The sequence below is a fragment of the Felis catus genome, chromosome E2 (assembly GCF_018350175.1).
Source record: "Felis catus isolate Fca126 chromosome E2, F.catus_Fca126_mat1.0, whole genome shotgun sequence".
NCBI classification, from domain to species: domain Eukaryota; kingdom Metazoa; phylum Chordata; class Mammalia; order Carnivora; family Felidae; genus Felis; species Felis catus.
The window spans coordinates 7,659,095-7,686,157 of record NC_058382.1 but is presented as its reverse complement, the minus strand read 5'-3'; the positions used below and the strand labels follow the sequence as shown (position 1 = coordinate 7,686,157).

At 59.1% G+C, this 27,063-nt stretch overlaps 2 protein-coding genes across 5 annotated transcripts in view; both read left to right on the top strand.

Moving 5' to 3' along the window:
* Positions 1-17,669, top strand: part of POLD1 (DNA polymerase delta 1, catalytic subunit) — a 29,200-nt gene extending 11,531 nt beyond the window's left edge. The window contains exons 2-27 of one of the 2 annotated variants that reach the window (XM_023245137.2): positions 182-384; positions 747-860; positions 3,067-3,213; positions 3,299-3,424; positions 3,496-3,664; positions 3,766-3,847; positions 3,919-4,048; positions 4,558-4,724; positions 5,053-5,157; positions 8,421-8,561; positions 8,657-8,767; positions 9,195-9,386; positions 9,553-9,641; positions 9,726-9,842; positions 9,997-10,110; positions 10,433-10,580; positions 13,109-13,204; positions 13,313-13,450; positions 14,334-14,509; positions 14,781-14,933; positions 15,070-15,172; positions 15,938-16,070; positions 16,156-16,269; positions 16,625-16,677; positions 16,758-16,855; positions 17,484-17,669. In XM_023245137.2, coding sequence (XP_023100905.1) covers positions 183-384; positions 747-860; positions 3,067-3,213; positions 3,299-3,424; positions 3,496-3,664; positions 3,766-3,847; positions 3,919-4,048; positions 4,558-4,724; positions 5,053-5,157; positions 8,421-8,561; positions 8,657-8,767; positions 9,195-9,386; positions 9,553-9,641; positions 9,726-9,842; positions 9,997-10,110; positions 10,433-10,580; positions 13,109-13,204; positions 13,313-13,450; positions 14,334-14,509; positions 14,781-14,933; positions 15,070-15,172; positions 15,938-16,070; positions 16,156-16,269; positions 16,625-16,677; positions 16,758-16,855; positions 17,484-17,589 — 3,324 coding nt within the window. In that variant the 5' untranslated portion in view covers position 182 and the 3' untranslated portion in view covers positions 17,590-17,669. Of the gene's footprint in view, positions 1-181; positions 385-746; positions 861-3,066; positions 3,214-3,298; positions 3,425-3,495; positions 3,665-3,765; positions 3,848-3,918; positions 4,049-4,557; positions 4,725-5,052; positions 5,158-8,420; positions 8,562-8,656; positions 8,768-9,194; positions 9,387-9,552; positions 9,843-9,996; positions 10,111-10,432; positions 10,581-13,108; positions 13,205-13,312; positions 13,451-14,333; positions 14,510-14,780; positions 14,934-15,069; positions 15,173-15,937; positions 16,071-16,155; positions 16,270-16,624; positions 16,678-16,757; positions 16,856-17,483 lie in introns of both variants that reach the window. The other variant, XM_045046185.1, reaches the window with a different exon arrangement.
* Positions 17,670-18,472: 803 nt separating this feature from the next.
* SPIB (Spi-B transcription factor) lies at positions 18,473-24,428 on the top strand. 3 transcript variants are annotated; one of them, XM_011289709.4, is made up of 6 exons: positions 18,473-18,594; positions 19,549-19,576; positions 21,205-21,277; positions 21,556-21,770; positions 22,158-22,308; positions 23,490-24,428. In XM_011289709.4, exons 1-6 carry the CDS (start codon positions 18,572-18,574, stop codon positions 23,786-23,788), a joined length of 789 nt encoding a protein of 262 aa, XP_011288011.1. In that variant the 5' UTR covers positions 18,473-18,571; the 3' UTR covers positions 23,789-24,428. The 3 variants fall into 3 exon arrangements, with proteins under 3 accessions (XP_011288011.1, XP_019674185.1, XP_044902240.1); XM_019818626.3 differs by lacking the exon at positions 18,473-18,594 and having other exon boundaries at positions 19,400-19,576; XM_045046305.1 differs by lacking the exons at positions 18,473-18,594; positions 19,549-19,576 and having other exon boundaries at positions 21,250-21,384.
* The last annotated feature ends 2,635 nt before the right edge of the window (positions 24,429-27,063 follow it).

Here is a 27,063-nt window from a genome sequence, read left to right as displayed (position 1 = left end):
CACAGTAACTGAGAGTATTTGACACGCGGAATGTGCCACCACCCCGTGAGCCTGCGGGTAGAGGGTCGTGTTACTCTTGAGGCACTCTGGAGAATGGAAAAAAGGCTCACAGTCACGGTTGGTACACGGGGGGTTCAGGAGGAAGACAGGAACCTTCTCCGAGCCTTGACTTGCCCCACAGGATGGATGGCAAGCGGCGGCCGGGCCCGGGCCCTGGGGTGCCCCCCAAGCGGGCCCGTGGGGGCCTCTGGGATGAGGATGAGCCGTCTCAGCCATCCCAGTTCGAGGAGGAGCTGGCGCTGATGGAGGAGATGGAGGCAGAGCACAGGCTGCAGGAACAGGAGGAGGAGTTGCTGCAGCCGGCCCTGGAGGGAGCCGCGGACGGTGAGACCCACGGCGGGAACCCCCTGCCCCCCCTCCCCCTCTTGCCTGTGAGCCGTGTCGGCCACAAGGCTCACCTGTAACCTCTGACTTCTGGCCCACTTTGAGCTCCGTGAAGTGCCGGCCTCTGACCTCACACCGGTATGAATTCTGCCTTTGTTGTCTGCAGCTCCAATTCTGACCTTCACCCTTGACCCCATGACCTCTCCCGAGTTTCCGGCCAGACCCAGAGCCCCGCCTCCACCTGACTTTCTCTGCATATCAGGGGCCACCTGAGAGATCATGGGCTGGGTTGGGCGGGCCCGTTACTTACTTCTGGGGGAGGACCACCATTCCATGTAGCCTGCCTCCCTCCCCCCACCCAGGGCAGTTCTCCCCAACGGCCATAGATGCCCGCTGGCTTCGCCCCTCCCCGCCCTCCCTGGATCCCCAGACGGAGCCCCTCATCTTCCAGCAGTTGGAGATCGACCATTACGTGGGTGAGCTTGGTGGTCAGGCCTGGTGGGTGGGAGGAGGGGCCCAGGGCTCCTGGGGTGCAGGCTGGGCCGGGTCAGCACCTCTGGCTTTGAGAGAAGAGACGGACACGGACAGTCCCCGTCCAGGTGGCCAGGGCTAGGAGAGGGAGGGACAGGGCTGTGGGTGCCTGAAGGGGCAGCAAGAGGGAAAGTGGCGGTGCAGGTGTCCAGCGGGGCTTCCTGGAGGTGGGGACTGTCTTCCAACTGAGGCCTGAAGGTAAGAGCCGGCTCCTTGCCGAGGAGGGAGGCGTGCAGTTCGACATCCGTCCGTCCATCCAGTGTCCATCAGGAACGGCCAAGCATCTGTATTGAGCCAGGCCCTATTCCTGTCAGACCAGGTCCCTGCTCTCAGAGGCTCACCTTCTAGAAGGATAGGCAGAATAAAAAAGGAAATGGAGCCTCAGGTGGCCATGAGGGTTATGGCGGAACATAAAGGAGGGTAGGGGTGCCAGACTGTGCATCTTGGAGGTCTGGGAAAGCCTCTCTGAGGAGGCAACAAGGAGCCACGGGCCTGTCTGGGAAAGAGGGGTTCTGGGCAGAGGGTCCTGAGCAGGCAGCACGTCTGGAACGTTTGAGGAACAGCGAGATCAGTGTGGTGGGAACAAGGAGCGAGGGGAGGGGGGAGGGGTGGCACATGAGATCCTGCCCGCCGAGGCAAGGACTTCGGGGCTCCGTTCTGAGCAGGCTGGAAAAGTCTTTGGAGAGACCCAACCCCAACTCACAGGTTAGAAGGCTCCCCGGTAAGAGAGGGAAGGGACAAGTTACAGGCGGGGAGGAAACATTGCGTTCCCCGGATCTGAGCAAGAACTCGTTCCCCGGATCTGAGCAAGAACTCGCGCTGCGAAAATATAAGAAGCATTCAGATCTCGACAGCGAGAAGACAGTCCAGTCCAAAAGTGGACCAAACACCCGGGTAGACAACTCACTGGAGGATACGCGGGCGGGAATAAGCTCAGTGTCACTGGCTGTCAGGGAAACGTAAATGACAGCCACACTGAGACCTGGCAACCTATCAGGAGAGCTAAAAGAAAGCCCAGCGACACGAACGATCATCGACAAGGATGCAGAGCCACCGGAAAGCTTGCTTGTGCCCCGCTGGTGGGAACGCTGTGTGTTGCTGCCCCTGTGGGAAACAGTCTGGAAGTTTCCTAGAGTTCAACCTACTCTTCCCCCGCCCCCAGCTTTATTAAGATACAAGAGTTAAATCTGCTTTTTCCATAGGATCAGGCAATTCCGGATATTTCCCCTGAAGGAATGAGAGCCAGGAGACTGTGATTCCGTTCATACGGATAGACTGAAAAAAAGAAAATGAAGGGCACCTGGGTGGCTCAGCTGGTTAAGCTTCTGACTCTTGATTTTGGCCAAGGTCATGGCCTCACGGTTTGAGGGACGGAGCCCCACATCTGCACTGATGATGTGGAGCCCGTTTGGGATTTTCTCTCTCCTTCTCCTGCCCCTCCCCTGCTCATGCTTGCAAGCGCTTTCTGTCTCAAGATAAATAAGCTTTTTTTTTTTTTTGAGTTGAAAGAAAGACAAAATTAGAATGACGGAGAGTGGACCATCAGTGCCAGCGGGTGTGGTTCCAAAATTGCATCTCGCAGGAGCTGTTTGGAGTGATGGAGCGGTTTCGTACCCTGATTTTGATAGTGGTTACGTGAATCTGTATAAAATATGTGTTAAAGCTCCTAACTGCACACACAATGTCGATTTTACTTTTGTTTTTAAATACTTATTTTTGAGAGAGAGTGCGCGCGCACGTGAGCGGGAGAGGGGCAGAAAGAGAGAGCAAGAGAATCCCAAGAAGCGCAAAGCCCAACACAGGGCTCAAACTCACCAACCATGAGATCATGATGTGAGCCGAAGTTGGGCACTCAAATGACTGAGCCACCCAGGCGCCCCTCAGTTTTACTTTTCAAAAGAAAATATTTTTTGCAAAAAGAGGGCAGGGGGCTCCTTCCAGCTATAGGAGGTAGACCAAGATGAAAAGGAGACCAGTGGGGAGGCGCTCAAAGCCGAGTGGACAGCGTGGAAGGCCAGTGTGGGCAGAGGCACCCGGTGCTGCGGGAATCAGGGGGCTGTGTTCCCAGCAAAGGAGAAGCCTGGGGAGGCAAACCTTTGAGGAATATGGAAGGGTAGCCTCTGCCTCATCCTGTGAACCCTCCACCCCCAGGCCTGGCGCAGCCCCTGCCTGGAGCAGCCCCGCCACCCCCCGGCTCCGTCCCTGTCCTCCGTGCCTTCGGAGTCACTGATGAGGGCGTGTCCGTCTGCTGCCACATCCACGGCTTTGCTCCCTACTTCTACACCCCGGCGCCCCCTGGTGAGTGGCCCTGACCCACAAGACCCCCGCCCCAGCCCTCCAGAGTCCCCCTGCACTTCTGACCAGCTCTCCCCACCCCCCCCAGGTTTTGGGCGCGAGCACCTGGGCGACCTGCAGCGGGAGCTGAATGCCGCCATCAGCAGGGACCAGCGCGGAGGGAAGGAGCTCGCGGGGCCGGCCGTGCTATCTGTGGAGCTGTGCTCCCGGGAGAGTGAGTGCCCCGCCCCCGGGTCCAGCGGGCAGGGCTCCCTCCGGGCCGGTCCCAGCCTCGTCTGTCCGCAGGCATGTTCGGGTACCATGGGCACGGCCCCTCCCCGTTTCTGCGCATCACCCTGGCGCTGCCGCGCCTCCTGGCCCCCGCCCGCCGCCTCCTGGAGCAGGGCATCCGTGTGCCGGGCCTGGGCACCCCCAGCTTCGCGCCCTACGAGACCAATGTGGACTTTGAGATCCGGTACGGCCCCTGCCTCGCCTCTCCAACCTCCACCCCCGCTTCCGCCCCCACCCCCACCCCGCTAGTCAGCTTCTGCCTCCTGCTCTTCATCCCCCGTCCAGGTTCATGGTGGACACAGACATCGTCGGCTGCAACTGGTTGGAACTCCCAGCGGGGAAATACCTCCTGAGGCTGGAGGGGAAGGTGCGGGGCTCACCGGGGGCAGGGGCACAGAGCCGGGCCCCTGCAGCCACTGACGTGCCCCACCCCTACAGGCCACGCATTGTCAGCTGGAGGCGGACGTGCAGTGGTCTGACGTGGTCAGTCACCCGCCAGAAGGGGAGTGGCAGCGAATTGCGCCCCTGCGCGTGCTCAGCTTTGACATCGAGTGTGCTGGCCGCAAAGGTCTGTCTCCGGGTCTCGGGGCTCCTCCCTCCCTCCCTTTAGACGCGTGACATGCCAGTCTTGCCCCACGAGCCCCCATACTTGTTGAGCTCGCTGAAGAAGGAGTGAACATGAAAATGGACAGTTATCGTAAGATTCTCACTTGGAGGATGGTGGAGAGTGACAGGGCAGCTCAGACAGGTGGGCGGGAAGGCCTTAGGAGCGATGCGGCAGGCCTTGTGAAGAGGGACAAGCGGGGGTGTATGGGTGGGGAGAACCTCTGCCCCCCCTCACCCCTCCGCAGAGAATAGGAAGTGCAAAGGCCCTGGGGCAGGACCCAGTCTGTGAGGGGCAGGGAGAGGGCCAGAAGAAGAAGGCAGAGGGGAACAGCGTGGGTCACGCGAGGGCTGTAGGCAGTGGGGTTAGGAATCGACAGGCTGGGGAGATTTGGATGTGCAGCTCCCCTGATGTGTCACAGAGGAAAAGAAGAAGTTCGGTCCCCTGCATCCCCCTCCTTCCTCCCTGCGCAGGCATTTTCCCGGAGCCTGAGCGGGACCCCGTGATCCAGATCTGCTCCCTGGGCCTGCGCTGGGGTGAGCCGGAGCCCTTCCTGCGCCTGGCGCTCACCCTGCGGCCCTGCGCCCCTATCCTGGGCGCCAAAGTGCAGAGCTACGAGCGGGAGGAGGAGCTGTTGCAGGTGGCTCTCGTTCCACGTCCCCTTATGTCCTCAGAACCCCCCACCCAGCCTCCACATCCCAGGTGCAAGGCCATGTCCTCTGCGTGCTGAGACGCCAAGTCCACGGGTTCAGATCCCTTTGCTTTGGTGGGGGAGGGGGTGTGTGAACACTTCCCGTCTGGGTCCTGTGTTATTTTCAGAAGCACCTGCCCGATCTTACTGCAATGGGCAAGAGGGCTCCAGGCTCGCTCTTGGGGACTTCTGGAATGTTCCAGGAGCGGGGAGGATCCATGCTAGCGGGACGATCAGGATGACAACCAGGGTGATCCTGTGTGCTCCCGCCCCACAGGCGTGGTCGACCTTCATTCGCATCATGGACCCCGATGTGATCACCGGCTACAACATCCAGAACTTTGACCTTCCGTACCTCATCTCCCGGGCCCAGACCCTCAAGGTAGGGCAGGAAGGTTAGGGAGGCTTGCCTTTAGATGCGCCCCTGGGGGCCGAAGGGGTGGGTGGCCGCCCTGCTCCTCCTTGCTGCTTTTCCCTTGTGGCTCTGTCCCCCTTGGGCGGTCTGGCTTGCTCTGTGTCCCTGCAGCCCACCGCCCCCAGTGGCTCCAGGGACATCACCGAAAGCCAGCTCTGGCCCCATCCCTGCCCTGCTCGAAGTCCAGAAGGTTATTTGGCTTTTGCAGAGGCAAGGAGAGCATTTATGGTTAAATAAGGAAAGGCCTGTGTGTTGGAAGGGCAGACGGAAGCGTGCGTGGGGACAGTGTCTTGTCTTCTAGACTTTAAAATATGTCAGCCAAAAATAAGGAAAAGGGGGATTCCTTGAAATGTATGGCAAAACCTTGACGCTTGTTGAACCTGGGAGTCACCGTACGGGGCGTGCTAATTTGCTAGGGCTACCTGAACAGTACTGCAGGCTGGAACTCAGAAGTCCAAGATCAAGGCCTCACAGGCTTGGTTCCTTCCGAGGCCTCTCCTAGCCTCTGGTGGTCTCAGACATACCTGGGGTGTCGGAGGCGGGCTCCCCGATTCTTCAGCTTGTCTTCTAATTTGGGCATATCTCTGCCCAAATTTCCTCTTTTTCTAAGGACACTGTGGTCTTGGGTCAGGGCCAACCCTGATGATCTCAACTTGATGGCCTGTAGAGACCCTACTTCCAAAGAGGTTACGTTCTGAGGTGTGGAGGTTAGGACTTCAACATCTGGGATTGATGTTGACAACAGTTCAACTCACAACAGTGGTTATGTTGTATCGTTTCCTCCTTTTCCTTATGTTTGGCCAGTTTCGTGATGAAAAATAAAAATCACGTTTGGGGTGCCTGGCTGCCTCTGTCGGTAGAGTGTGCAACTTGATTTCAGGGTCGTGAGTTCAAGCCCCATATTGGGCATGGAGCGTACTTAAAAAAAATACAATAAAATGGTATTTTAAAAATCATGTTGGGGTGCCCGGATGGCTCAGTTGGTTAAGCATTTGACTCTTGATTTCGGCTCAGGTCGTGATCTCACGGTTCGTGACTTTGAGCCCCACATCCAGCTCTGTGCTGACAGTGCGGAGCCTGCTTGGGATTCTCTCCCTCTCTCTCTCTGTTCTTCCCCAGCTTGTGCTCTCTCTCCCTCTTTCTCTCTCAAAATAATTAAACTTAAAAACTTATTTATTTTTTTATTTTTTATTATGAAATTTATTGTCAAATTGGTTTCCATACGACACCCAGTGCTCATCCCAAAAGGTGTCCTCCTCAGTACCCGTCACCCACCCTCCCCTCCCCCCCCACCCCCCATCAACCCTCAGTTTGTTCTCAGTTTTTAAGAGTCTCTTATGCTTTGGCTCCCTCCCTCTCTAACCATTTTTTTTCTCCCCCTCCCCCATGGTCTTCTGTTAAGTTTTTCAGGATCCACATAGGAGTGAAAACATGGAATCTGTCCTCCTCTGTATGACTTACTTCACTTAGCATAACGCTCTCCAGTTCCATCCACGTTGCTACAAAAGGCCAGATTTCATTCTTTCTCATTGCCACATAGTATTCCATTATGTATATAAACCACAATTTCTTTATCCATTTCTCAGCTGATGGACATTTAGGCTTTTTCCATAATTTGGCCATTGTTGAGAGTGCTGCTATAAACATTGGGGTACAAGTGCCCCTATGCATCAGCACTCCTATATCCCTTGGGTTAATTCCTAGCAGTGCTACTGCTGGGTCATAGGGTAGGTCTATTTTTAATTTTCTGAGGAACCTCCACACTGCTTTCCAGAGTGGCTGCACCAGTTTGCATTCCCACCAACAGTGCAAGAGGGTTCCCGTTTCTCCGCATCCTCTCCAGCATCTATAGTCTCCTGTTTTGTTCATTTTGGCCACTCTGACTGGCGTGAGGTGATATCTGAGTGTGGTTTTGATTTGTATTTCCCTGATGAGGAGCAACGTTGAGCACCTTTTCATGTGCCTGTTGGCCATCCAGATGTCTTCTTTAGAGAAGTGTCTATTCATGTTTTCTGCCCATTTCTTCACTGGATTGTTTGTTTTTCGGGTGTGGAGTTTGGTGAGCTCTTTATAGATAATTTTGGATACTACCCCTTTGTCCGATATGCCATTTGCAAATATCTTTTCCCATTCCGTTGGTTGCCTTTTAGTTTTGTTGATTCCTTTGCAGTGCAGAAGATTTTACCTTCATGAGGTCCCAATAGTTCACTTTTGCTTTTAATTCCCTTGCCTTTGGGGATGTGTCAAGTAAGAAACTGCTGTGGCTGAGGTCAGAGAGGTTTTTTCCTGCTTTCTCCTCTAGGGTTTTGATGGTTTCCTGTCTCACATTCAGGTCCTTTATCCATTTTGAGTTTGTTTTTGTGAATAAAAATATATGTATTTTAAAAAATTGTGGGGTGCCTGGGTGGCTCAGTCAGTTAAGCTTACGACTTCGGCTCAGTTCATGATCTCGGTTCGTGGGTTCAAACCCCGTGTCGGGCTCTGTGCTGACAGCTCAGAACCAGGACCCTGCTTTGGATTCTGTGTCTTCCTCTCTCTCTGCCCCTCCCCTGCTCATGCTCGCTCGCTCTCTCTCTCTCTCTCTCTCTCTCTCTCTCTCTCTCTGTCTCTCTCAAAAGTAAATAAACGTTAAAAATAATTTTTTAAAATTGTGTTTATGGCCCCCAAGAGTTCCGGGAAGGAGTCCATCCCTCTCAGTCTGGCATTTATACGTGGAGACACTGCTCCCCTGTCCTCTGCACCCCTGTCCTGCTACTTCTCCAGCTCAGGCCTCCCCTCTCTACCCTGTCCCTCTCACGCCACCTCCTGTCCTGGCCTCAGACCCAGCTCTCTGTGCTGCCCCCTGCTGTGCGCCCACCTAACTGTCCCCCGGGCCCCTCCCCCCACTCAGTTCAGCATCGCCCCCAAATCTGTTCTTCCTCTGCTGCCCATCTGGGTGCAGCACCCCAGCCACTGAGCACCATGCCTGCCCCCCTCAGCCCTGCAGCCGTCCTGACCTCCTGTCTCCCTGCAGTCCATGCCTACCCAGCCCCAGAGCGTCTTTCTGCATCAGAGCTCCACCTGCTTCCGCCCGCTCAGCCCCAGCTCCCAGCAGGAAGAGGGTGGCGTCGCGGGTGTCATGGTGGTGGCTCGTGTGGTCTGCATTCCTTTGGCACGGCCCCAGAGGTCCCAGATCCGGGCCGGCCGGTGCCCACTGCAGCCTCCGCCCCTCCCTGGTGCTGTGTCCCCAGGTGGAGTCGTTCCCCTTCCTGGGCCGCGTGTCTGGCCTCCGCTCCACCATCCGGGACTCGTCCTTCCAGTCCAAGCAGACCGGCCGGCGGGACAGCAAGGTGGTCAGCATGGTGGGCCGCGTGCAGATGGACATGCTGCAGGTACGCGCGCGGGGCCGGGAGGGTGCCCGCCCTCGTGGGGCTGCTGCCCGGGCCCTGGGCCCACCCTGCGCCCCCGCTCCCCCTCCCCACTGCAGGTGTTACTGCGAGAGTATAAGCTCCGCTCCTACACGCTCAACGCCGTGAGCTTCCACTTCCTGGGCGAGCAGAAAGAGGACGTCCAGCACAGCATCATCACTGACCTGCAGGTGCCTTTCCTGCGACCTCTGACCCCCCTCCCGCCTGCCCTGACCTCACACCTCCGCTCCCTGCCCCCGACCTCTGATCTTACTCTTCCGTCTAATTCTCTGACCCCAGCAGCCCACCTTCCTGACCTTGGGCTGCGATCTCCCAGCTGTTCTCCCGACTCTCACCTTAACCTCTTGCCTCTGATCTGTGACCTCACTCGGCAGATGTGACTCCTCATGTAACCTCTGGCACTGTGACCTTATTCCCTTGTCCTGCCCCCGCCTCTAGCCCACACTCGCTCATCAGACTGCTCCCTCTTCCTCTGACCCCACAACTCCCCGACCCCCAGCTCTGCCCACTCCGCACCCAGACCCTCGCCCTCTCCCTGACCCCTGAGCCCTCACGGCTGCCCCCCTGCCCCCTGATACCCTCCATGCCTGTCCCCAGAACGGGAACGACCAGACACGCCGCCGCCTGGCCGTGTACTGCCTCAAGGACGCCTTCCTGCCCCTGCGGCTGCTGGAGCGGCTCATGGTGCTGGTGAACGCCATGGAGATGGCGCGCGTCACCGGCGTGCCCCTTGGCTATCTGCTCACCCGCGGCCAGCAGGTCAAGGTCGTGTCCCAGCTGCTGCGGCAGGTCAGTGGGCGGAGCTGAGGGTGGGCATCCCAGTGCTCTGGCAAGTCCCCGCTCCCAGCCTCCGGTCACTTGGTCACTCAGTCACTCGCTGTGGCTTCTGGGCCACGACACCTGACGCGCTGCCCCACCTGGGCCTGCCTCCATTTTCCACCTTCTCCCCTCCCAGGCCATGCGCGAGGGGCTGCTGATGCCCGTGGTAAAGACAGAAGGTGTCGAGGACTACACGGGAGCCACAGTCATCGAGCCCCTCAAAGGGTATGACCCCGTGTCTGGGTGGGGGTGGCTCGGGGCTTCCGGCCCTGACTCCTCCCCTCACCCCCCCACCCCCCTCCCCCCCAGGTACTACGATGTCCCCATCGCCACACTAGACTTCTCCTCTCTGTACCCGTCCATCATGATGGCCCACAACCTGTGCTACACCACACTGCTGCGGCCCGGGGCCGCCCAGAAACTGGGGTATGGCACCTTTTTCATCTCGGGGACCCCAGGCCCGGGACCCAGATGGGAAGGGGAGTGGAGGAGAGACTTGAGAGGTGGGGAGAGCCTGAGGGGGTCTCGAGGGGAGGAGGTGGGGAGGCTGGGCCTCACGCCCCGGCGTCCTCCGCCTCAGCCTGACAGAGGATCAGTTCATCAAGACGCCCACAGGGGATGAGTTTGTGAAGACGTCAGTGCGGAAGGGCCTCCTGCCCCAGATCCTGGAGAACCTTCTCAGCGCCCGGAAGAGGTGGGTTCTTGAGCGCCCCACCCACCCCTTCTCAGAGCTCAAACTTGCTGAGGCTCCTCGCCAGTCTGTCTCTCGTGGGTCACCCCAGGGTTGCCGCGCCACACATTAACTGCCACGGTGTATGAATTAGAACAAGACACCTCTCCAGATGGCTCCCCTTTGCCCCCTCTGCTGGACACCTCTGTGTAGTACACAGCCTGCACAACTGTACACGGCACCCATTTCTCGAAAGGCACCTTGACCAGTGCCCAGGCCAGGGCCTCTTATCTTTCCCTGAGATATGGGACGCTGCCTCAGTGGCCTGTGCTTCCTCTCTCTCCAGGGCCAAGGCTGAGCTGGCCAAAGAGACAGACCCCCTGCGTCGGCAGGTGTTGGATGGGCGGCAGCTGGCGCTCAAAGTGAGCGCCAACTCTGTATACGGCTTCACTGGTGCCCAGGTGGGCAAGCTGCCGTGCCTGGAGATCTCACAGGTGAGTGCCCAGTTCCCACGGTGGAAGGTGGGGGGCACACAGCCCCTCCCTGGGAGAACCAGGGCTCCGTGTGGTAGAGCCCAGGCTGCCCCAGCTTGCCAGCTTTCGGGAGAGGGGATGCGTGAGTGTTTGGTTCATTCATTTTTGAACAAATGCTCGCCGAACGTCCTGTGTGGGTCCAGCAGGTGGCAAAACGGATGAGAGTTCCTGCTCTCGTGTGGTGCGCGGCCTCGTGGTCACGCAGATGGTGACAGCAGCAGATATGGGAAGGCAGTTGGTGTCAAGGGCTCTGCAGACAGATGAAGCAGTGGCAGGGGCGTAGGGGTGGTGAGCAGAGGCTTTGTTCATTGCTCATTCATTTAATCTCTCATAGTCCACCTGAAGACCCCACCCCCCTCTCCCCTGGTCCCCATGAGGGTGGGGGAGTGGAGAGCAGGTCCCCTGCCTCCAAATGAGAGGATAGGGCCATGTGTCTGCTCATGGGGGCTGGGGTGGTGCCCAATAGCACAGCCAGCCCCTGACGCTTGATTTGCCGTGTGTGCTCCGTCACTGAAGGAGCAGGTGCGCGGATACCTCTTCCTGCCCCGGGTGTGAAGATGCTTGGTCAGTGCTCTGCTCTGAGAGGGAACATGGGCAGAAAAGCCCACCGCCTCACCTCCCAGCTGTGTTCTCGGCCTGTTCACCGGACGCAGCTCTGCTGCTCGGACAGAAAAACATCCACGGTCAGACCACAGAGGGTCTGAGTCCGAGGTTCTGCCAAGCTGGGATCAGGGCCTCAGCTCCTGGCTTAAGAGAGCCTTAGAAGGGCCTTCCTGCCCAGCCCCTTCCCCTGGAGTTTGGGTCTCGGCACATTCCAGGCTTGGTTACTTCCAGCCCCAGGAAGCTCCCTCTGTATGTAGGCGTTATATCGTTCCTCACGTGGCTCTGGAGGGAAGGCTTGGAAGAATTGCCAGTGGCGGGGCTTTTTGGTGGGAGAAGCCTATGCACACACCCACTCATCTTCAGTTCAGGGGCCCCCAAGACCACCCTCACCTCAAGTGATCTGCTAGAAGGACTCCAGGAACTCAGAAAAGCTGTCCTACTCACAGTTATGATTGAATACAATTAAAGGATAGAGATTAAAATCAGCCAGGGGAAGAGGCATGGAACTTCCAATTTGTCTCCACCAGTGGAGTCATGCAGACAGTGTTTATTTCTCCCGGCGCTGATGTGTGACAACATGCATGGAGTGTTGCCAACTAGGGAAGCTCACTGAGCCTCAGTGTCCTGGGTTTTTACTGGGGGCTGGTCACGTAGGCATGGAGCATCTGTGTGACCGACCTTCGTTACTCAGTCTCCAGCCCCTGCAGAGAGGTCAGGCTGCTAGCGTGTGGCCCGAGGCCTTACCATGAGTCACACTGTCAGCACAGTCCAAGGTCCTAGGTGAACAAAGACACTCTTTTAGGCAGGACGTTCCAAGGGCTTCAGGTTCCCTCCCAGGAGCCAGCCAAGAGCCAGGGCTCTTTCTGGGCAAGTTTCCTCCTATAGTGCATCCCACCCATATTGCTCTCATTGGCCTTTCATAAGTCTCTGTGGGCCTCCCCCAGGCTCCCTGGTAGAGAGAGGTGGGTGTTTGGCTGTCAGACTCCAGCCCCGAAGCAGAGGCCAGGCCAGGAGGACTTGGCTTTGCTTCCCTTGGGGCTTCTTCATCAGGGCCACCGCTTCCTGGTCATGTCCCTCTGTCTTTTCCCTCTTCATCCTTCCCTGTGTTTCTTTGCCTTTTTCCTTATTGCTGTCTCTCAGGCTTACAGGGCCAGGGAGATCAAACAAACAAACAAAATACTGAATCATTCCAGAAAAGGATGAAGGAAAGAAAAAGGAACATAGAACAGGTGAAACAAGCAGAAAGCATATAGTAAAGTGGTGAACATTTAAGCCCAGATATGTTCAGTAATTATACTAAATGTAAGTCACGTAAATGCTCCAGTTAAAAGACAGAGATCTTCCGACTGGATCCAAACAAACAAAAGCAGAAGAGTCACACCCATCTCTCCTTGGTGTGTGCCCCGGGCATTTTTTTTTTTCTAAAATTTTTTAATGTTTTTATTTATTTTTGAGACAGAGAGAGACAGAGCATGAGCAGGGGAGGGCAGAGAGAAAGGGAGACACAGAATCTGAAGCAGGCTCCAGGCTCTGAGCCGTCAGCACAGAGCCTGACACGGGGCTCGAACTCACGGACCGCGAGATCATGACCTGAGCCGAAGTCGGCCGCTTAACCGACTGCGCCACCCAGGCGCCCCTGGCTTCAGCCTTTCTAACACTCATCTTTGCAGACCTTCCTCCTCTGTGCCTAGAGCTCTGGGCTAGCGACCCAGTTCTTTCCAACAGATGGTTGAAAAGGAGCTTAGTAGCTGCGTTTTGTAGATTTGGGCATCGAGGCCCAGAGGGGCAGAGTGACTCACCCAAGCCCACGCCCCCAGGAAGTAGCGGAAGTGGCACCCTGAGCCCAGGACTCCTGGGTCCTCACCGCGTGGTTCTCTCCCTGACAGAGCGTTACCGGCTTTGGGCGCCAGATGATTGAGAAAACAAAGCAGTTGGTGGAGTCCAAGTACACGGTGGAGAATGGCTATGGCACCAGTGCCAAGGTCAGAGGCCGCCCCTCCCACTGCCCAGAGATGGGGCTGGGTCAGGGGAGTTGCGGGGGCTTGGCCCCTATCTCTCCATGCCTCCGAGTCATATACGTCCCTCCCCAGGTGGTGTATGGTGACACTGACTCAGTCATGTGCCGATTTGGTGTCTCTTCTGTGGCCGAGGCAATGGCCCTGGGGCGGGAGGCTGCGGACTGGGTGTCAGGCCACTTCCCCCCGCCTATCCGGCTCGAGTTTGAAAAGGTAAGTGGGAGCCCCCCTCAGGGCTGGAGTGGCCAGATGGGTCTCGCAAGTTTCAGAGGGTCTCTGATTCTCAGCGCCTGCATTCGTGTGTGGTTCCCCTCACATCTGCAGATGTCAGCATCTGGAGCCCCCAGTGGCCCTCGGGGGCTCTCCATCTTGGGGGTGCCCTGATCTGGGTACTCTGAGTATCCCATGCTTCACATTCTGTAGGTCCCGGTTTGGGGGTATTTGGGGGCCTGGATTCTCCTGAGTTTGGAAACTTAAAGCCTTGGGCTTTGTGATGCAGGACAGTGTCTGTTTTTTTGGAAACTTTTGTCAGTCTTGGAGCGCCTCTGGTTTTGGGTGTGGGGGCTGCCTTGGGTGGTGGGAACCCTGACCGGGGTGAATCCTGCATCAGGGCACCATTGGCCGGTGCTGCTTGGCTCCCAGCAGGAAATCAGGCTTGGGGTCTGGGGACTCCAGGGCTCAAACTTGGAGTCAGGTCTTGGGTACACCTGCTCTCAAATTTAGAGCCTCCCCAATTTGGGCCTCCCTGCCTCAGGGCTCCCTCCTGGGCCTTAGTCTCAGCTCCTTGGGGTGGAGGGAGGTGCTGCCTTGTACCCCTGTCTGCCTCAGGTCTGTCCCAGATCCAGATTTGGGGCCCTCCAGGCTTCACCTCATGACTGGGTCTTGTTTTAGGGGCTTTCTCTAGTTTTCAGATTTGAGATCCCTGGAATGCTGAGGTGTGCCCAGGCCCAGGCACGGGGGTCTTGAGATCTTGGGATCCATCTGTCCCAGGGCCCCAATCCTGTATCACATGGACCAGCCCTGTGTGTCCCAGTTTCTGAGGGAAGTCTCAGGAGTCAGGAGGTCTTGAGGGTCTCAGCCACGGGTCCCTCCCTAGGTCTACTTTCCCTACCTGCTCATCAGCAAGAAGCGGTACGCTGGCCTGCTTTTCTCCTCCCGGCCGGACGCTCACGACCGCATGGACTGCAAGGGTCTGGAGGCTGTGCGTCGGGACAACTGCCCCCTCGTGGCCAACCTCGTCACCGCCTCCCTGCGCCGCCTGCTCATCGACCGGTGGGTGGGAACCTCCCCTCAGCCCCTCTCCCTCAGACCCAGGAGCCCCCAGCCCCCTCCTCCCCTGGGGACACAGGTGTCAGGCCCAGCTTGTCCTCCGTGGTGGAACGGTGGAAAGAATGTGGGGTTGGACAGCTGTGGGTCTAGGCCCCGCCTCTGCCACTTTGCAGCCTGTGGCCTGGCTGGGTCCCTCCCCGCCTTGGGCCTCATCCCTGAGAGCACACTCTGGCCCTCAGCAGCCACTGGTGACCTCCCCATCCCGGCCCTGCAGAGACCCCGCGGGTGCCGTGGCCCACGCACAGGACGTCATCTCAGACCTGCTGTGTAACCGCATTGACATCTCCCAGCTCGTCATCACCAAGGAGCTGACCCGCGCGGCCTCTGACTACGCCGGCAAGCAGGCCCACGTGGAACTGGCCGAGAGGTCCGCCCAGTGGGAGGGGTGCAGGGCTGTCCAGAAATAGCCCCCTCCTGCCAGCCGGGCACCACTTCCTACAGCCCTGTCCGCCCCCGCCATCCCACCTGCCCTCACCCGCCCCGCCGCCCCGGTCTCCCCGCAGGATGAGGAAGCGGGACCCCGGGAGCGCGCCCAGCTTGGGCGACCGTGTCCCCTACGTGATCATCGGCGCTGCCAAGGGCGTGGCTGCCTACATGAAGTCCGAGGTCAGGCCCACCTGGGCTGCCCGCTCCGCCCAGCTCCCCTCTGCTCTCACTTCTGCTTTCCAAGCCCTGCGGGGAGGGTGTTTCCCTCTGTGGGCCCCACAGGGTCCTGAGAACCGCCCCCAGCACACCCCTGGGAGTTGGCTCCCTGATGCCTTTCTCCCAGGCCTCCCGTGCCCTCTGGAGGGCCCCCCCCCATAGTCTGACCCCTCCCTCGCTCCCCCTGCAGAAGAAGACCCAGCCTCACCATGCACATCACGTCTCTCCATCTCTCTCTTTGCGTGTCTGCTTGGTCCTTGCTCTCCAGCCCATAATTCTCTTGGATTCCTGTCCTTCCCCCTCCTACCCCAATGTCCAGTGACCTCTGATCCCCACAACCCCTTCCTCAGTCCCCAGTTCCTGTCCTGCCTCCTCATATCTTGGCTTCTAGCTTTCACTTCCAGCTGCTGTCCACCTTGGCACACCCCCTAAGCTGTGAACTCTGACCCTTGCTTGGGGTCCTGAGGACCCCCACCTGTGGACCCCAGCGTGCACCACAGCTCATGGCCAGAGCTTCACAATCTCCGCTGCCATCCCAGACCCGTGTCCCACCTCAATGCGGCGCCCCGGAGGGTGACCGCCCCCAGGGACGCCCCCACACCACTGCCCACACCCACAACCGGGGGACCCACTGGCCCAGTGGCTCCCAGTGCCCGTCAGCACGCTGCCTGCTGTTGAGCACAGCCCCTGGCCCCCGGGTGTGACCCCGCCTGGCCGCTCTGCTTGCAGGACCCCCTCTTTGTGCTGGAGCACAGCCTGCCCATCGACACGCAGTACTACCTGGAACAGCAGCTCGCCAAGCCCCTCCTGCGCATCTTCGAGCCCATCCTGGGCGAGGGCCGCGCTGAGGCTGTGCTGCTGAGTACTGAGAGGGCATGCCCGGGGAGGGGGGAGGGCACCGGGGGTCACAGAGGGCACCAGGGCCCACTGCCTGCCCTCGCCTGCAGGGGGTGACCACACGCGCTGCAAGACGGTGCTCACGGGCAAGGTGGGCGGCCTTCTGGCCTTTGCCAAACGCCACAGCTGCTGCATCGGCTGCCGCACTGTCCTCGGTCACCAGGGTGAGCACCGGCCCCCCCGCCCAGACCCCAGCCCCAGGCCCCCATGCTCCGCCCAGCTCTGCCCTCGCCCAGGTCCCTGGCACCTGCCGTCCAGGCTGGCGGTGCCACCCCGGATAGGCCTGGGCCCCTGGGTGGGGGCTCCCCTTTACAGGCACCCCCTCGAGGGTCCCGGGCCCCCCGCCCCGGGAGTTCCCCGGGGAGTTTTCCCCCCCGCACACTTGCTCCCTTGTTCTCTTGTCTCCGGGGACTTTCAGAAGCCGGGATGGGCAGCGGGTGGGGAAGGGGCAGGGATAGGGCAGCCCGGGGGCCCTGGCTCTGCCCCAGCTCCCCTGTGCTGACCCACCCCCTCCCCCAGGGGCCGTGTGCAAGTTCTGCCAGCCTCGGGAGTCGGAGCTGTATCAGAAGGAGGTGAGGGTTTGCGTGCGGACAGGGGGAAGGGAGGAGGGGCCCGCTGGGCCAGGGCCACCCTGCGGTGCTCTCGTCCCCAGGTGTCGCACCTGAATGCCCTGGAGGAGCGCTTCTCGCGCCTGTGGACACAGTGCCAGCGCTGTCAGGGCAGCCTGCATGAGGATGTCATCTGCACCAGGTACAGAGGCCTGGCAGGCCCGCCACCCCCGCTCTGTCCTGCCCGGGCCCCTCCCAGCTCCCAAGGCCTGTGGACCTGACCCCAGGGTCCCGGGAGGCACCCTTCACCCCTCTGCCGCCACCACCATGGCTGACCCTCAGTGTCCTGGCCTGCAAAACAGGCCCGTGCTCATCCCAGCCTTAGTTGGGCGGGGGGTTGCTGCTCAGGGGGCAGGGCTGGGCACCTGGTATCTGCCCAGGAAACGGCCATAGTTCTCTCTGCTACTCTCGTACACACACGCGCAAGTGCACACACACACACACACACACACACACACACACACACACACACACACACACAACGGTCCTGGCCCCCTCCCCCAGGGCGGGCCAGGCTTTCCCCAGGGAACAGGTGGGCGGGGCGGGTTCCCACGCCAGGTGACAGGTGATATACGGCTGGTGGCCCAGCGCCCCTGCGGGCTCCCGCTGTTAGGGCTCCCCCCATGCCCGCTGAGCAAACAGCCTGCCCCTGGAAGGAGGGTTGGGTGGGCAGCGGGTGGGGGGGGTCAAAGTCCTGGGAACAGCCCCCACCCCATCGCTGGGCCAGGCAGACGCCCTGATCCTGACCCTGACCCCGACCCCGCCCACAGCCGGGACTGCCCCATCTTCTACATGCGCAAGAAGGTGCGCAAGGACCTGGAGGACCAGGAGCAGCTTCTGAGACGCTTTGGCCCTCCTGGCCCTGAGGCTTGGTGACCTCTGACCTCGGCAGGCTTCCCACCAGGGCCTTGGGGGGCCGGATTGGTGGAAAATTAATAAAGTTCAGGCCTCTTGTTTCCTGGTGTTTTGTGGTCTCCAGTGCACAAGGTCCGCTGTCATGAACCCTGGCCCGGGGGGGTCATTTCCACTCAGCCGGAGCCCCTGACCCCCAGGAGGCCCCCCACTGACTCCTCCCCTTCCCTCCATGAACCCCTGGGCTCCCGGCACTGCTGCCAGCCCCACAAAAGCCAGTCCTGCCTCGGTCTCCCCCTGGGACCCTCCCTCAAGGGCCTGAGTGAACATCTAACCACACATCCTCTGCCTGGACCGCCCCGCCCTCCAGGTGCTGACCTGTTTCCTCCAGGCCTGGGGCAGCCCCTGAAATGGAAGCTCCCACTGCCCGGCATGACCCAGGGGACCCCCCCCCCACCATGTCACACACCCACGATCTTTCCACCTCAGGGTCCTCGCAGGCTCTGGGCCTGGATTTTCCTCAGAATCCTCTCTCCCCACGGTTCACATCCACTCCTCAGAGTCCCGGCAACCCCACCTCGCCTTCAGACCCCATCAGTGCCTGAGCCTGTCGCTCAGTGTCATACGCCGCCCCCTCCCCGGCCGGTTCCTGGGTTCAGAGCTGCCCCCCGCCCTTTTACTGACCTCAGGAACGCTTGGCTTCTCTACTTTCTTAGGATCCCCCCAAATCCAGCTCCTCTCCCATCCACCCTTGGGCTCAGCCCCCCATTCCCACCCCAACTGTGGGGATCCCCAAATCCAGATGGCCCCTGGGCCTGCCCTCTCTACCACGTGACCAAGGGGTTGTGCAATCCAGCCCCCTCCCCTGACCCTCCCCGAGGGGATTTTCGAGGAGGGCTGTGCTCTGTGCAGGCCTGGCCGGCACCCCTGCCCCCCCCAAGGGGCTGGGCCAAGGTATAAATAGGGGTGGTGGCTGCAGCAGGCAGCAAACCCAGCCGGCTCCACCATGCTCGCCCTGGAGGCTGCACAGTAAGTGTGGGGGCCCAAAGGAAGGAGTCCCCTGCACTCGGGACTCTGCCCCAGGGGGCAGGTGGGTGGGAGGGAGGGGGTCCACACTGCCTCTTGCCCCTCCTAGATCTCTTGTTCTCTCCTAGCCCCGCTTCCTTCCTCCATCCTATCCCTGTCTCTCTCGGACCTCGGAAATCTTTCCTCGGAATGCTCGCCTGTCTCCCCTCCCACCGACGGCCTCTCCCAGGTGGCTCCCCAGGTCTGTCCGCACCCCCGGCCCCCACCAGGCCTCGCTGTACCCCTGGCTTGCTCACTGTTGCCCGCTCTGCCTCTTGCCGTCTTTTTTTTTCCCCCTGGGGCTCTATTCTCTGCCTCTCGCTCCCTCTCTGTCTCTGTCTCCGTGTCTTTGTCTCGGTCTCTTTCCAGGTCTTCCTCTGTCTGTCTGTCTGTCTTCTTTCCTACTGTCTCCCCGTCTGTCCCCCAACCCCATCTGTCTATCCCTGGGGCTCATAACCACTTCCTGCATCCATGAATGTCTCTCTCCACACCTTCCTCCCTTCCCGCCTCTCCCATCTCCTTCCCATCTCTTCCCAGAGGCTCTCCGGCTCTCCTCTGGTCCAAGGTGGACCCATTTCACCGACTCCCTGATGGAGGCCCCCTCCCTGCCCCCACCTGGGCACCGACGCCCACAGCGGCTCTCCAGGGACTTTCTCTCCTTCACTTTCCCTGCCCCCAACCAGCCTCTGTCTATGCAAATCCCAGGGGAGGGGGGACATTTGCCTGCTCCCCCCCACCCCCCACTTCCTGCCCCGCTTGAGTGTGGTGGGGCTGGTCTCACACAAGGACACACAGCAGAAGAGCTGTGGTGGTCACAGCTGCAGCCTCCCCCTCCCCCCCGCACGGGCTCCCAACCACTTGGGAGATTCGGGTGGCCGAAGGCACCCCTGACATGCCCCTGTGTGTCTTCCCCTCCAGGCAGGACGGGCCACACTTCAGCTGTCTGGTGAGTTGGGGCCCTGGGGCTCAGGGAGGGTGGGGGACCCAGATGGCCCACCTTGACCTCCCTGCCTCAGTTTCCCCTTCCACTCCTGTCACTCTGTCTTTCTGACTCTCCCTCCATATCTCCACCTCACTTGCCCCCTCCCTGCCCCATATGTTCCACAGAAGTTTTCCTGGTGTCTCTTTCCAGCTCTCAGGCCCTTGGCATGGCAAGGGATGGTGGTCTCTGTGTCCCTGTTATGTATTTATTTTGAGGCAGGGGGAGGAGGGGAGAGGGGCAGAGAGAGAGGGAGAGAATCCCAAGCAGGCTCACGAACCGCGAGATCAGCACCTGAGCTAAAATCAAGAGTTGGACACTTAACCAACTGAGCCAGCCAGGCACCCCAGTTTTTGCTTTTTTTTTTTTTTTTAACAAAAATCGAGGTATAACACACAAGCTGGTAAAGTGACAAATCTTGGGTACAGCCCAATGAGGTTTTACATCATGCACACACCTGTGTAACAGCTAACCAGAGCAAGATATAGAACATTTCCGTCCTTCTGGAAGATTCCCAACCAACAACCCCCTCCCCTGGATATTTTTCAACACAGATTAGTTGATTAGTTTTGTCTGTTTTCAAATTGTATATGAAATACATCATGTAGGATGTCCCTTTTGGGGTCCGGCTTCCTTCATCAACATTTCAGTGTGTGTCAGGCATTGTTTTTGTTGTTGTTATTTTAAGTAAACTCTACCCCCAACGTGGGGCTTGAACTCATGACCCTAGAGCAAGTGTCCCATGCTCTAATGGTCTATTGACTTAGCCAGCCGGGTGCCCCAACACTGGGTCTTTTTCCTTGCTGTATAGTACTCTGCTGGCCCCCCCCTCCCCCGCCACACACACACACACACACACACACACACACACACACACCTGTTCATCCATTCTCCTGTCCGTGGCACTTGGGCTGTTTCTCACTGGGAGCTATTTGAAAAGCTGCTCTGATTGTTCTTGAACAAGGCTATTGGGTGGACATACGTTTTCAGTCCCCTGGGGGGAATACCTAGGCGTGAGACTGCTGCTACCTTGGGATGGCGTGTGTCCAGCTTTGGTCGTACTCTCGTTGCTAAAGCAACACATGATTCTTGGGATGGATCAGAGTGATACGGAGGCGGATAAAAGAAGTGTCAGACTTTCTTTACCTCTGTAAAAAACACTTCCGGCCCTGGGACAGGCAAGCCTGGGGGAATTCTTCCACACTTGCCCCAGGTGTTGGGGTTCCTGGGAGCCCACAGTCTTTAGAGGGTGCTGACAGTTGTGTGCCTCTCTGAGACCCCGCGTCTCTGTGTTTCTGTGGGTCTCTGCCTGTATCTTTCCTTCTGTGTGTGGTGTTTGTGTCATTCTGTGTGTTCCTGCTGTGCGCTTCTGTTCCCTCTTCCGGCATCTCTGCATGTCTCTCTCTGCCCCTGTCTCTGGTGCCTGGTCTCTGTGTCTCTTGTGTTCTTCTTTCTGTGTGTCTCTTTCTCTCCTTCTCCCAGCCTCTTCCTTCTTCTCCCCCGTCCCTGTCAGAATCTTCCCGCTGGCCCAGAATGGGGGTTGGGGGCTCCCCAAAGGCTGGGATGACCCCTCTTCTTCCCCCCGACCCCATCAGTACCCAGATGGCGTCTTCTACGACCTGGACAGCTGCAAGCACCCCAGCTACCCTGACTCAGAGGGGGCTTCTGGTGAGTGGCCCTGGCCTAGCCAACCCCCTGACCTGGACCTTGGGCCCATTTCACAGATGGGGGAGCTGAGTCCCAGGGGAGGATGTCACCTAGTTCGGCAGGACAAGGTTAGCCCAGGTCTCCAGGCCTCCTCCCCTTCCTTTTCTCACCCAGCCTCTTGCTCATGCAAATTCTGGGGTCCGACATTTGCATGGCCCACAATGGCCCCTCTGTGTAGGGGGCTTCGAGTGGGAGGGGCTGAGGCCAGACTTGGCTTCTGACTCAGTGCCCTCCCCCAGACTCCCTGTGGGGCTGGGACCTCAGTCCAGCTGTCCCAGCCACCTCGTACGAAGCCTTCAACCCAGCTGTGGCCAACTTCGGCCACCCCCAGGGAGTCCAGCTCTGTTACGGACCCTCGACCTACAGCCCCATGGGGAGCCTCGACCCGGCCCCCAGCCTAGAGGCCCCAGGGCCCAGCTTCCCAGCGTACCCCACGGAGGAATTCACCAGCCAGGTGAGGGGCGGGGACACAATTAACATCGCCATCATTTGATTGAGGTTTAGCAGGTGCCAAGCAGTATGTGAAGACCTCTAACAAGCCTCTGAGGTTAAGTGCCATTATCACTCCCCTGCACAGACCAGACAACAGAGGCACGGGCTCTGACCCAGGGGTGGCGTAGAGTGCCATTCTCAGTGTTGGGCACACTTTCGTGGAGGAGGCCCGGGCATCCCTTGGCCATGCCTTGGAGATCTGAACCGAGGCCGGAGTGCAGGCCGTCAAGAGGGTTTGGGGGGAGGGGGGGGACACAGTGGGGACCCACGAGGAGGAAGCTGAGGGAAGACAGCAGAGGGAGGGAGGGAACGGGGTCCCTGGACTGCAGGTGACCCTGACCTTTTGCAGACCGTGGGCCCCCCGGCATATGCCCCCTACCCCAGCCCTGTGCTGTCGGAGGAGGAGGATCTCCTGCTGGACAGTCCCACCCTGGAGGTTTCAGACAGCGAGTCGGACGAGGCCCTCATGGCTGGCCCCGAGGGGAGGGGATCTGAGGCAGGTATGTAGGAGCAAGTGGGGTTGGGGGGCTCTGGACACAGATGGGGGAGGGAGCTAAAGGAAGCATGGCTTGGCTTCCCAAGCGCTTACTACGTCCTCCGGCGTTGAGGGCCGTTCCCGGGTCCACCCTTGGCTGTCTGTGTGGCCCTGGGCAAATGACTCTACCTCTCTTTGCCTCGGTTTCCTATCTACAATGGGGATGGCAGGAAGTGTTTCTTCCTGGGGGTCGGGGAGATTAAGTGGGATAACCCAGGTGAGTGAGAGCAGCTCTTGGCACAGAGTGAGCAATCAGTAAGACTTCACCCTTATGATTGACACAATAGCAACAGAAATAATCATATCAACACCCGGCTATTCGACCCCTGCTTCCGCCCAGGCGCCTGACGTGCATTATGCTCAACTCCTGGGAAATTAGGATCTTAGTTACTTTCCCTATCTGGGTCTCAGTTTCCCTTCTGTAAAATGGGCAGCAGCAGCAGCGGCCCCAACTCCTAGTGTTACAGTGATTAAACGAGCTCACAGCACTAAGTGCTTCACAAAGGTTTGTAAAAGTAACACACACACACACACACACACACACGAACGGTTCATTTATAGCTGAGGAGGCTCCAGCTCAGAGAGAGGTTAAGTCACCACCTCAAGGTCACTGCTGGGAAATAGCAGACCAGACCTGGGGTTCTTGTACCCAGTGCCCTGCTATGAACCACCCCCCGTCTCCAGCTTGTGGAGCCCTTGCTGCTTGTAGGAGCCCCAGAGTCAGACCCCTGGTCTCTTCCAGGATCCCAGTCCCTCAGGGGCCCAGAAACGGCTAGGTGAATTCAAACCCACTCCGGATCTCTTCGCCACCAGTCAGCTCCCTGTTTATATAACCCTTTGAGGAGCGCTGTCAGCCCATTTCACAGATTCATCTATAGGAGGGACAGAGCAAAGCAACAGCTTCAGGGGTAACAGCTTCAGGGAGGAGAGCAGGTTGCCTGGGGTGGGCGGGGACGCCGCACTGGAGGCAGGCAGACGCCAGCCACCTCCGTCGCCCCAGTTCTCCTGGCCTGGAGACTGAGGCTTGTTGGGGCTCGGGTTGAGGCGGGGGTTTGAACTGGGGTGGGTGTGGGGGCGGGGCCCAAGGGATACCTCCCCTAACGCACCCCCCCAACCCCCCCCCCCGGCTCCCCCCCGCCCAAACAGGGGCCCGCAAGAAGCTCCGCCTGTACCAGTTCCTGCTGGGGCTCCTGACGCGCGGAGACATGCGCCACTGCGTGTGGTGGGTGGAGCCGGGCGCCGGGGTCTTCCAATTCTCCTCCAAGCACAAGGAGCTCCTGGCGCGCCGCTGGGGCCAGCAGAAGGGCAACCGCAAGCGCATGACCTACCAGAAGCTGGCGCGCGCCCTACGCAACTACGCCAAGACCGGCGAGATCCGCAAGGTCAAGCGCAAGCTCACCTACCAGTTTGACAGTGCGCTGCTGCCGGCCGCCCGCCGGGCCTGAGCCCAGTGGGGGCTGTCAGGGGCTCCACGCCTGTGTCGCGTTGGCGTCCCCACACCCTAGGTCACGGCACCTGTGGATTCCCCACACTGGGGGGAGGGGGGCTGCTATAATCCCCAAGCCCTGCCCAGGGCCCCTCTGGGACACCACCCCTCCCCCATCGTGTCTGGGGCCCCTCTGGGATTTCCTTGTCATGTCTAGGATCCCCAGGATCCTCATGTCTGGGTTATGCGACACATAGAGGACCATACTGTGTGTCTGTGTGGAGGGGAGGGGCAGGACAGTGCTTCCAGATTCCCAAGAGCTTCTCTGGGATCCCCTTGTGGTGTCTGAGATCCTCCAACCAAGCCTGGGACCCCTCTGAGCTCCCTTGTGTGTCTGAGATCCCTTAATCTCATCTGGGAAGGGAGAGCCCATGGATGGTCACACAGGGAGGGGGGTGCCTTGTCCAGGGTCTCTCTGGGATCCCTTTCTCATGCCTGAGTCCCTCTTGTCAGATCTGAGATCTCCTACTTAGGTCTGGGGGCCTTGCGGAAACCCTTCATCAAGTCTCAGATCTCTATGCCCATCTGTGACTCTCTTGTCCTACCAGTCCCCCTAAATGATGACCTTTGTCATCTTGCAATCTCCTAATTCTCTGGAACCGCCGTACTGTCACTTCCTTGTGTCTGGAATTCTCTAATCACATCGAGGGTGCCTCTGGGATCCTTTGGTCATGTCTAAAAACATCCTGGTCAGGCTTAGAGGGGACCTCAGTGGACCTTGTCTTGTCCAGGCCGCCTCTGGGATACCCTTATCTATCTGGGATCCTGCAATCACATCTGGGGGCCTCCCTGGGATCCTCCATCTGCTATGCCCCTTTGGGGACCCCACCAGCAGACCTGAGTTCTCACGGGGACCCTTCCCTTCCTGGGATGCCCTCTGGAGGACCAGGCTAGGGAGCATTCTGGCCACTCAACTGATTTCTGGGTGATCTTGGCAGCCCTCCCCATGTCATCTCTAACCAGAGGTCACAAGTTGGTACCCCACCCCCACCCTTCCGGCTCCCTTTGGGGCAGATCAGATCTCTGGTGGTGGTTCCTGTAGTTCACCGTGAGGGAGATTTTGCCTGATCCTTCACTAAAACTTTGCACAACGCGGCAACAGGCAACAGCGGGCTGCTTTGCGGTGCAGAGAGGCTGGAGGAGGGTGGCAGCCACTCCTAATGGGGCTTCTGTTCCCCAGTTGGCCCCAGTCCCTGCCGCCCCGGCTGTCATACCCCAGTGGCTTTTCTCAGTCACCTGTTGGCCCCCAACCATTTGCATTTGGACCCCTGGTGTGAACCCAAGGAGGTGTGAAGCTTGGGTGCACTGTGGGAGCTCTGATTGGAACCCTCCGGGGGTGCCACAGACCGTGGGCTAGGACGTCAGAGTCCCAGGTCCTGGAGGCTTCGCGGCTGGGGGAAATCTAGGGTGAAAGACTTGCTGCTTCTGGGCCTCAGTTTGTCCCTTGTGTGAAAGGGGAGAGAAGGAGGAAGATAGAAAAAGTCCCTTGTAGTCATGCTGAGCCTTTGATACATCTTCTGGAAATCCACCCCACCATCCATTCATTCACTGACATCCAGGAGGAGGAGGACAAAGGAGCTTCAAGGACCCAGAGAGGGAAGAGGTCCCTATGGGGCACACAGCTGCTGGTAGCAGGGCCCAGGCTGGGACCTGCCCTCAAAAGGACAGCACCCCCCACTCCTGGAACGGGGGCAGGGTGGGAGGGGAGTGCTAGGGACAGAATGTCCCCAGGGCCTCCTCCTGCAAATGAGGTACCTTTTGCAAAGACTATTATCTACCACCCCCAAAATGTGGAATAAAATAAAAAATAAAAAAAAAAAAAATCAAGGTAGACAGACCTCCTAGGACCCTTTGTTAAGGACAGCAATGCTGTCTGTCCGCCTAGGCCTGCTGACCTTCAGAGCCGCTGTGGCAGCGAGGTGGAAGATGAGAAGAGATGGAAAAGGCAGTGAGAGCCGGACCAGGCTGAGCTTTGAAGGCCGCGATAAAGGGCTTGAGACGCAGGCGCTGGTGGTTCGGTTCAATTTTTGTCTCCCTCTCCCTCTCTCTTTCTTTCTTTTTTCTTTTTCTTATATATATATATATATATATATATATATATATATATATATATATATATTTGTAAGTAATCTGTACCCCTAACGTGGGGCTCGAACTAACAATCTCCAAATCAAGAGTCGCATGTTCTTCCGACTGAACCAGCCAGGCGCCCCTGTCTCCCTCTCTTTTTGACGATTGGAGTTCTCCCTGCGTCCCTTTCCCTCGAGGTCTCTGTCTCCCCGTCTGAATTTATGTCCTCCTTCTCTGTGTCTCTGCCCACCTCTCACTGGATACAGCCCTGCGGCAGGCAGGGCAGGGCTGGAGACTCCTGGGGACAGCGACCCCCCCCTCTGTGGCTCCCGGCTCTACGCCAACCTAGCTGGGCCCGCAGAGCGGTGTGGTAGTCTGCCTGGGAACGCGTGACGTCACGTGGAGGCTGTCTCCGGTTGGCTTGGCGCTCCCTGGAGGCGGGGCAGTTTCCGGCATGCCGGGGCTTTTGGAAAAGGGGGGAGGGGAGAGATGGACAGGAAGAAAATCGGGAGCGACTCGTCTTCCCTCGAACCTGCTCTCTCACCGAGTTACTTCCCCTCCCGTCCTCCGTCTTAACTCCAATCCCCACACCCTTCTCCCTCTCACACCTCTCCTTCCTCTCCATAACACCTCCTGCCCCTCAAAGACCCTCGCCTCCCCCAATCCTCTCCTCCTTGCCTCTTTCACCTCCCCCCATCCGGCGTCCAGCCACACCACCCCCATTCTGAAAGCCACAGGTCCCCCTGCCGGGAAGGGCGCCAACGTCCGGGCAGCCCTCCAGGGCCTTCCCGGTCTCCCCACCCACCCCGCTGGGGGCACTCGCCCCCTCCCCCGCGTCCGGTGCCCGCCGCGCCCGCTCCGGGAACCGCAGCCGGCCGGGCGCGGTCCCAGGAGGGGCAGCAGACAGTCCGGGGTCCCAGGTGGCCGCGGCCCCAGGCCTTGGGATGTGCTCTCGCCCAGAGGCGGGACTCCAGAGTCCCCAAGCCTCAGTGCCCTCCCTGCGGGCACGGAGACCTCCCCCCACCCCCCGCAGCCGTCCTGCCTACGCTGGGAAACCGGACCCTCCCTCCCAGCTCCGGTTTCCCGAAAACGCCTGACTTGCAGATACTAAGAATGGCTTTCTAGACCTTCTTATCCCCTTTGCCCCCATGGCGGAGTTCTGGC

Excerpts from the sequence above, each read along its gene's own strand:
- SPIB (XM_019818626.3), top strand. The coding sequence starts at position 19,523 with ATGCCCCTGTGTGTCTTCCCCTCCAGGCAGGACGGGCCACACTTCAGC. Across the intron at positions 19,577-21,204 it reads GGCCACACTTCAGCTGTCTG|TACCCAGATGGCGTCTTCTA; the intron begins GTGAGTTGGGGC and ends CGACCCCATCAG. Across the intron at positions 22,309-23,489 it reads GGGGAGGGGATCTGAGGCAG|GGGCCCGCAAGAAGCTCCGC; the intron begins GTATGTAGGAGC and ends CCGCCCAAACAG.